General features: G+C 54.8%; 1 protein-coding gene across 1 annotated transcript; it reads left to right on the top strand.

Annotated features, from left to right (window-relative positions):
- Positions 1-5197: 5197 nt before the first annotated feature.
- Positions 5198-8681, top strand: TNFSF9 (TNF superfamily member 9). The gene is made up of 3 exons (XM_033854536.2): positions 5198-5579; positions 6185-6218; positions 7599-8681. The coding sequence occupies exons 1-3, from the start codon at positions 5316-5318 to the stop codon at positions 8057-8059; spliced, it is 759 nt and encodes a 252-aa protein (XP_033710427.1). The 5' UTR covers positions 5198-5315; the 3' UTR covers positions 8060-8681.
- The last annotated feature ends 489 nt before the right edge of the window (positions 8682-9170 follow it).

The following is a 9170-nucleotide window of genomic DNA, read 5'->3' as shown; positions in this document are numbered from 1 at the left end:
GCACCTCTGGGCGTGTCTTAGCATGTGCCTGTGTGGTGTATGTCCACCACTGTTTTGGTATGTGTGTGATTGTGGGTCTGCGATTGTGTGTCCTGTATCCCTTGTGTCTCTGTGTGTGTCTGTGGCCAGCTTTGGTGGCTACTCTTGCGTATCTATGCTTATGTGTCTCAGTGTGTGTGTGAGTGTGTGTATGTCTGTGTGGTGTATTTGTGTGTCTGTCTCGGTTTGTGTGATTGTGTACCGCCTGAATGGGGGTGTCTTTTGTACACCGGTGTCTGTCTAGTGGCTGCCCCTCCGGGCCAGTTGGAGAGTCCCTTCCAGGTGGTAGCCCTGCTGGGGCTTCCTTCCTGGGGCAGGCTGGCTAGTTTCCCAGCAGAATGAGCCGGTTTTTCACAGACGGGGCCCCTCTGAGGGGTACCCAGGGCCCGCCCTGGTTTGCCTGGGTCTTCCCCATCCCTGTATCCTTCCACTGCCATTAGCAGGGAAACACCACTTCCTGCCTTTGATGTCACTGATGTTAAATTTTCCCTTCCTCCAAACAGCTAAGGCCACCGGTTTCTTTCTTTCTCTGCTTATTTTTTTCGCTTTAAAAAATTTTTGTATGTGTGGCCACCGGTTTTTTTCTTTGTGTGCTCACACCTGACCACCATTCTGTATGTAACACACACACAAAAACCAAAACAAAGCAAACATGGAAAATGCAGGTGGGCGGAAGCTTGCATGAAAGGTCCACGATCTCTTTTTCAGATCACTCTCCTAAGTCCCCCTAGCTTTTTAATATATCTTCCAGATATGTGCTATGCAAATGTATCTTTGCTCTGAAACCAAATCCGCATTCTTTGTTTTCGTAGCCCTTAGAGATCTCTAATGAGCCCCAAAGAGATGACTCAACCTCCTCCACAGCTTGATTCCTGAACTGATTCTATGAGTGATAATCTGACCATTTCTCTTTCAATGACTCTTTCGGCTATTTCCGTTCAGAATACTTCCTGCCTGTTTTTGGCTCAGATGTCCGCGCTTGTTTCTGGACCCTGGTGCTTCATCCATAAGATCACACTCCTGCCTACAGTCGCGCAGAGGCACCAGACGGTCAGCCCCACTGGCAGCAGTGATGACTAGTCCTGGAGAGCACCTACCGTATGCCAGGTGCTGTTCTGGCTCTCGATTCTGGACAGTAATCCTAGCAGGTGGTCCCTGTGTTAGCTCGACTTCTCAGATGGGAACCTCAAGGCAGAGAGGTGAAGGCATTTGCTCGAGATCATACAACTAGCAAGAGGTAGAGCTGGGATTTGAAGTTAAGTGGTTTGGACCTTGTGCTATTGTTGTTCCTCAACCAGAAGCAACGCTGGTGCATGCATGGGACCCCCCCCCCCCGTCCCCTTTTCTGATCCCTGAACACGCATCACACTGGAAACACACAATTCCAGAGTAGCTGGATAAACACCCCAACTCCACGAAGCCTAATTATGCCATCATGCCTTGTCGTGTTTACCCAATATCACAGGTGCACTCCTGTGCCAGGTCTGTGTTTCCCTGACCTATCCAGGGCTGAGGAGACTTGGACCCAGCTTTTCCAGAGACCTGACTAACTTGGAGAACACAGTTCCCCTCTCTGCATCGATTTCCTCCTTCAACACATGTGGATACCCCCTCGGCTGGAGACCAACCTCGCTCAACCCTTCCCTTCTCTTTTCTCTTCTTTTCTTGGTTCACAGCCCCCCCATGGGGTCCCGTGCCCTTTCACTGTGCACTTACCCGGCAATCACTAAGTGTCTCTTTCAGGCTTTGCCTTTCCCCTGGGGGACGTGGAAGATCCACGCCAGTGGCAGGTTGACCCTGGGGGAGTCCACATACGGGATGGGGGGCAGTCGGGAACCCAGAGAGAAGGAGGTGAGTTTGCTAGGAAAAATCAAGGCAGACTTCTTGGAGGAGGTGCCTGTTCACTGGGCCTCCGAGAGGGAAGAAGGGTGCCACCCCCCAACTGCTTCCTGCCCAATCCCTCCTTTGAGCCCTATGATGGCAACAGTGAGAATTCAGGCCTTTCCCCTACAGGTGAGGAAAACCAGGGCCCACGCTCACCTCAGGGAGACAGCTGAGCACAGAGGTGCAACTGTACTAAACCGTGGGGTGCTAGGCAGCTGGTGCTGAGAGCTCCATAGTGGGCGGGGCTGCCTATCTCAGATGTCCCGACCACAACAATACGTCATGGCGCTCCCTGGCTGCGGCCTGAGCCTTCCCCAGGTTGCGGCCTGAGCCTTCCCCTGACAGGCATTGTTTCCCCGCTCTGGAGGGGGTGTATAGAACTCTGCTAAGCCCCTCGGCATTGAGAGAGTTCAAAACAGTCACTGTCAGTCCTTGGATCGATGACTTCAACTTTTGGAGTCTTAGTGTTTTTACATCCGCTTATTGGAATTGTAGAAAAGCGTCAGTGACCCAGCTCACGTGGAATGAGCATTTGCCATGTGCCTGGCACTGCTCACAGCAAGCTCTCAGCGGCTCTTTGAGACCTACTCTTTTTCCCATTTAGTAGATGTGAAAAGTGAGGCTCAGAGAGGTGAAGCAGCTTGCCCCAAATCACACAGCAAGAAATTTGAGGGCTAAAATTCAAGCCTCTAGACAGGGGCAGCAAATTTTCCTCTGAAAGGGACCAGAGAGAGTAAGTATTTGGGGCTTTGTGGGCCAGACAATCTCTGTTGTAACTACTCCACTCTGCAAAAATCGCCACAGACAATATGGAAACAAATGAGGGTGGCTGTGTGTCATACAGTTTTATTTGTGGACACTGAAATTTGAATTTCACATGATTTGCACATCAGGAAAGAGTCTTCTTTTGCCTTTTCCCAGCTGCTTCAAAATGAAAATAATCAAAACATTCGGTGTGGGGCTGCAGTGTGTCCACCTCTAGAGCGCATGCTGGTAACTGCTATGCTCTACTGCGTTCATTTATTCATTCAATCAGTCAATACGATCGAGGCCTGCAATTTTCTAGGTTGGAAACAAGGCAGGTGGAGATACTCCTCTTTGGGAGATAACAGTTTCATGGGGGAAACAGCCATGAGTGAGCAAATAAATGAACAAGAATATCTCACATGGTGGAAACTGCTAGTAAGGTCATGTCACGGGGTGATGTAACCAGGGCCCGAGAGAGAGACACTTTCATTTGGGTTGTCCGAGATGTTGACTGGGAGTCCTCTGAATTCCTTTTTGTCAGCTCAGACAACCCTTGTCTGGGACATTGCTGTGGGGGAGGGCTTAATAATAAACAGATTGGCCTGTGGCCTGTGAGCTTCTTGACAGAGCAATGGTATCTGGGGAGGGCTTTTTGGCCTCAGTATCTTTCTATCTATCTTCCTGGTTGGTCAGATTCCTCAGAGAAAGGATCCCACCATCCCCATCTTTCAGATCCCGGCTGCTGAGTGGGGGGCAAGGGTCAAGGTGGGAAAGTTTCAAATCCTGCGTTCAAGTTCACACGTTTGTTTAACGCATGCTTTTGGCATGATTCTTCTACCATCAGCTGCGTTCCTCCCACCAGAAACGCTGCCATATCCGCTGTCTGGAGGAAAAAACAAAAAACAAAAAACCCAAAACAGCTGCGGTTCCACCCTGAAGGGGAGCAGAGCTGATATCTCTTTTGGGAATTTACTTTAGACCAACACTTCTATTTTGGCTGTCACCCACCACACTCTCTTTCGGAGTTGGGGGGGGGCAGCCACCAATAACTGAGGCTTGAGACACGGTGCTGACTGTGGCATTTGGCTAGGGAAATTATATTTGGCATTCCACCCCGATGGCTTGCAATTTTTGGTGTAGCTTTTAAAACAGTCGCTTATACTATCACTGCAGTGGGGTTTGGGGAGAGAGTGAAAGTAGGGGCCGGAGCTTAATTCATCCTCTTTACTCAGAAGGACAGCTGGCCGCAGATCTGGGGAAAGAACATTCCGGGCAGGGGGACAGCAGGTGTGAAGGAACAACCTTGGTACCATGCGGTGGATGCTCCAACTTGGGCAAGTGTCAGAATCTTCTGGAAGGCTCCTTCAGACACTGGTTGCAGGGCTTCCACTCCCAGAATGTCAGCAGGTCTCGGGTGAGGTGCTAGAATTTGCAGAGCTAGCAAGTTCCCAGGTGATGCTGGTCTGGGCCTCGTGCTTTATAAACCGCTGGTAAAACGGAAACGTTCAGCACCTGTGAGTCAACACGAGCCAGCATCATCACAGTGGTCGCCTCGTAATTCCCCAGAGACGCTTAATACAAGATTGAATACAGGGCCGGCATCCGATCTTTGTTCGGTTGAACCAACCTCCCTGCCCCCATTTCCCCGACGGCTGATGGATGACTGAGATCAATTGCCCGGTCCACCCTTCCATTTTCTATAGGGAAAGTGAATCCTGGAGCGGGTTAGGGAGTTGGCCGGCTGGTCTGGGCAGAGCAGGGCTTCTATGGGAGACCAGGGCTTTTCTAGGGCTGGCCATCTCTCAGTCCAGGGTTGCTTCCTCTTTTGGGGCCGAGTTTTGACCGCTTCTCTGGTCCTCCTCCCGGCCCCGCCCCCGCCCCCGCCCCCGCCCCCGCCCACACCACCACCAGAGAGCGAACGGGAAATTTGAGTTTCCTCTGCCTCACTCAAGGCTGCCCCTTTCCTACAAGGGGAATTTCTCCACCTGGACTCTCCAGGCTTCTGCTTGTGGGGTCCAGGGGGCCCCTGATGGGAAGCGTCTAGGTGGGTGGGCGGGGGCAGGCCAGGGAAGGTCCAGGGGTCCTGGGGCAAAAGAGGGAGGGGAGGGGGAGGGCTGAGCAGGGCACTTAGGGTTCCACTGGGAGGATTTATGCTCCACAGGAGAAGGGGGCTGAGGCCTGGCTATCTTCTGACCCCTCTGAAGATGTGCCGGGTTTAGGAGAGCCCTGGAGGGGCCCCAGTGCTGGGGAGCTAGGGAGTGATAAGAAATTGGGGAAAGAGGCAGAGAAGCAGAGAGGCGCAGAGATAGATAAGCGGGGAGACACAAGAGAGATAATTAGGAAGAAAGAGGGTCGGTGGGGCAGAGCTTGGAGGGAGGGAGAGACAGAGAGAGAGAGGGAGGGAGGGAGGGAGGGAGGGAGGGAGAGAGAGAGAGAGAGAAAAGGAGATGGAGAGAGGGAGAGATCCGGGGAAGAGAAAGTTAGGGAAAGTTCGGACAGAACGTGGAGGAGGCGGGGCGGGCGGGAACCAACCTACCGGGCGGATCTCTGGGATCCCCACGGGCCACACCCCGGAAAGCGGGGCTTCGGGATTTTATATAAAGCGCGGTGCAGCGGCCTCGGACCGCAGCCGCCCGCAGCCGGCCATGCCCTCCAGCACCCACGCTGCCCCGGATCCCGAAGCTCAGCGGCCGCTCGCGCCCTCGGGCCGCTCCTGCCACCCGCTGCCCTGGGCCCTGAGCGCCGCGCTGCTGCTGCTCGCTGCCGCCTGCGCCGCCTGCCTGGTGCGCGCCTGGGCCGCGCCCGGGGCTCCTGCATCGCAGGTCCCCGGCTCTGCGCGCAGCCCGAGACTCCCGGAGGGCCTGGAGCTGATGCCCGACGCCCGCACCCGCCTCCCCGACTCTCCGCAGGTGAGATGCGGCCCGATCTGGACCCCGGGAGAGACCCCTACCCAGTTCCGGGACCCCTTCTCCATTCGCTCCCCCTCCACCCCGAGGTCCTTTCTGCATCCCAGGCCGATGGTGGAGGGACCCCCATCGTCCCTCTTGGACCTCCGAGGGCACCGCTTCTTTATCCAGGACTTCGGGGGGCACCCTTCTCGTCCCGCACCCCCGTGAGACCCCATCTCATCCCGGGACCCCAGAGGGGAGCACTTTCTCCATCGCGGACCCCGAGGGACATTTTATCTCGAACCACTGAGGGGACTCCCCCTTTCTTTCGTAACTCGCGGAGAACCTAGGTTTTCTCCCGGACCCTTGGGGTACCCCCTTTCTCTCTCAAGACCCCCCAGTGCCAAGCCCCCTGGAGGGACTCTCTCCTCTTTTCCCTCCTGAGTCCTCGGGGTTCTGTCCTTGCACACAGTAGGGCTGGGGCAGCGCGCGCGCTCTTTTGCAGCGGGAAGGGAAGGGAGCGTAGGCTCAAGACTCGCGCAGATCCCGGGCACTCCACTTTCCAGAGGGCTGCGGGTGCGGGAGGGGGGACCTCCACCCACTTTCCGTTTGTCCTCTCTCGGCAGGGCGTGTTCGCGCAGCTGGTGGTGGCCGACGGAGGTGAGTGATTCCCCCCGACAGGGGGAGGGTGCACTAAGAGGGAGAGCCCCAGGAGAGGGAGGCCTCCTCTGTGACCCAATCCGACCCTCTTCCCCTCCCTTCTGTGAAAAGTGTCCCCTCCCTTCTTAGAACCGCGTCAGCCCCTCTCTGGGTCTCCTCCTCCTCTGACCCCCATCTGTGCCCACCTCAGACCCCGCCCTCTCAGAGCTGGGGCTGGATGCCGCAAATCTCAGCCTGGTAGGGTCTCTCCCACTGGGCTCTGGGAGAGACGGACCCCTCCTTCCCAGCCCTGTCTCCCTTCCTCCCTTCTGGAAACCGTCTTTCCCGTTCACTTCCGCTCCCTCTTCCCGAGACCCTCCTCCCCCCTCTTCTGGAGACTCTCCTCTCTACCTCCTTCCTCTGCCCCTCCCCCTTCCAGACTCCCCTCCTCGTCCTTCCTCCGGAGACCCTCCCCCGCTCCCCTCCCCTTTCTGGGGACTCTTCTTCCCACCCCTTTCCCTCCCCCTTCCAGTCTCTCCTGCCACCTCCTTGCCTTCTCTCTTAAGGAGACCTTCTCCCCATCCTCTCCTCTCCTTGGAGTCCCTCCTCCTTCACCCTCCACCCCCTCCTCCCTCCCTTTATGTTTCCTCTAGGATTTTTCCTCCTTCCCCCACAACCTCCCCCTTCCTCCCCCCTTCCCCTTCTCCATCCCCCCTCCTCTTTCCCCCCCTCCCACTCTGAGTCCTTTCCTTCATTCTATGCTAACTCTGCCCCCTATCCCCCTCTCCTCCCTCTATAAACCCCATCCTTCCATTCCTAGGAGCCCCCTATCCCCCTCCATCATCTTTTTTTTTTTTATTTTTTTTTTTTTTTTTTTTTTTTTTTTTTGCGGTACGCGGGCCTCTCACTGTTGTGGCCTCTCCCATTGGGGAGCACAGGCTCCAGACGCGCAGGCTCAGCGGCCATGGCTCACGGGCCTAGCCGCTCCGCGGCACGTGGGATCTTCCCGGACCAGGGCACGAACCCGTGTCCCCTGCATCGACAGGCAGACTCCCAACCACTGCGCCACCAGGGAAGCCCCCCTCTTCCTTTTTGGCATTACATTTCCTCCTCCTCCTGGTTCCTGGAAGTCTGTCCCCCTCCACTTCCTCAATCTCCCTCTTCCAGAGAGTCTTCCCCCTCCCTCGGAATCCTTTCCTTTCTTCTATCCCCCCTTCCCCTCCCCCAGCCCCCCCTCTTTCTGAGACCCTCTCCGAGTCCCCTTACCTTTCTCATACCCCCCTCCCCACTTTTCCCTCTTGTCCTCTCTCCCTCAGAGCCCCTCCTCCCCTCCCCAGGGCTGCGACCTCAACCCTTAGCGATGCCCCCATGCTAAGCATGCCCTGCGTCTTCCTCCCACAGTGCAGCTGACCGAAGGGCCCCTGCACTGGTGCAGCGAGCGGGGGATGACAGGTGTGACCCTGGCACCCGGTGTGAGCTATGACAAGCACACGCACGAGGTGGTGGTGGCCCAGGCCGGAGTCTACTATGTTTTCTTGCACTTGGCGCTGAAGCGTGCAATGGCCAGCAACGGCAACAGCTCCGGCTCCGTCTCTGTGGCCCTGAACCTGCGGCCTCTCCAAGCTGGGGCCGCTGCCCTGGCCCTGACCTTGGACCTGCCACCCCCATCCTCGGGGAACTCAGTGGCTGGTTTCCGGAGCGGCCTGTTGCACCTGGATGCCGGACAGCGCCTGAGCGTCCACCTGCACCTCGCGGTCCGGGAGCCTCGCGCCTGGCAGCTCTCAGCGGACGCCACGGTCTTGGGCCTCTTCCACGTGAACACCCAAGTCCCCACTGGACTCTCCTTGACACAGCTGACGTGACCCCCAGGCCTAGGTGCCACCCTCTGGACCAAGACTGAATCTTACCTTCCTTTCTTGGGGCCCCTGGTGATGGGGTCTAGCTACTCTACCTCACTGGGCTGGGCCGGGGTCCTTGCTGCTGAGCCCCTCTTCCAGGACTCTCCGGGTCCCTCTGTCACTTGGTATTTATTCTGAGCCTGAGCTCAGACAGTGTACATTATATTAATCCATTCAACTTATATTTATTGAGCTTCTGTTCCGTGCCAGGCACTGTGCAGGGCTAGAGAAACATCAAATAAAAAAGACCTCCCCTCCATCCTTATTTATGTTAATATGTGAGAAATAGAGACTTATTCCCAGTACCCCCCCCCCGACATGGTACTCATGGGGCTAGCTTGTGGGAGTCCAAGTAACTATGTTGTGTGAGCTTTACTCATTCGTGCAAATTTTATCAGGCACTGTTTTAGGTGTTGGGGACACAGCCATGAATAGGACAAGACAAACCCCCCAGCTTTTGCCAAGCTGACGGTCTAGTACGCTGGCTTGACACTGTGACTGTGTGTGACCCTGTGTAACTGGGGCATATGGGAACGTGTGAGGTGGTACGTGATGTTAGATAATAAAGTATTTATATATGTTATGACTTCTGTATATTGAGCATTTACTATATACCAGGCAATGTGAGTTATCTTGCGATTTATATAACTCCCCTGTGCCTTAGGGATTTTATTATTCCCGTGTTACTATTATCTGTGCTCTTGAGATGTTTTACCTATACTGTGTCTGGTGGTGGAAATACTGGATAATGCCATTTTGCAGGACACTGCTTGCTAACTCTGTGTTCTGTGTCACCACACTAGTAACTTAACACACTATTGACCGGGGGATTTTTGCAGAAACTAACACCTGAGGCATTAATACATCCCCGGTCAATAATGGGTTAAAATCGGCCATGGTGAGAGCATTTACACTACAGGAAGTGGCAAATGTTACAAGTCAGGGCTTGATTTATTGTTTGTTGATTGTCTATACTTAAAGTGCAGGTGAAAAGGATGTTCAACACGTAGATTACACTTACGTGGTTCTTTTTTTAAAAAATTATTTTCTTTATTTTTAAATTTATCTTTGGCTG

Source organism: Tursiops truncatus, chromosome 3 (assembly GCF_011762595.2).
Source record: "Tursiops truncatus isolate mTurTru1 chromosome 3, mTurTru1.mat.Y, whole genome shotgun sequence".
Taxonomy (NCBI): Eukaryota; Metazoa; Chordata; class Mammalia; order Artiodactyla; family Delphinidae; genus Tursiops; species Tursiops truncatus.
This window is presented reverse-complemented; position numbering and strand designations above follow the sequence as displayed.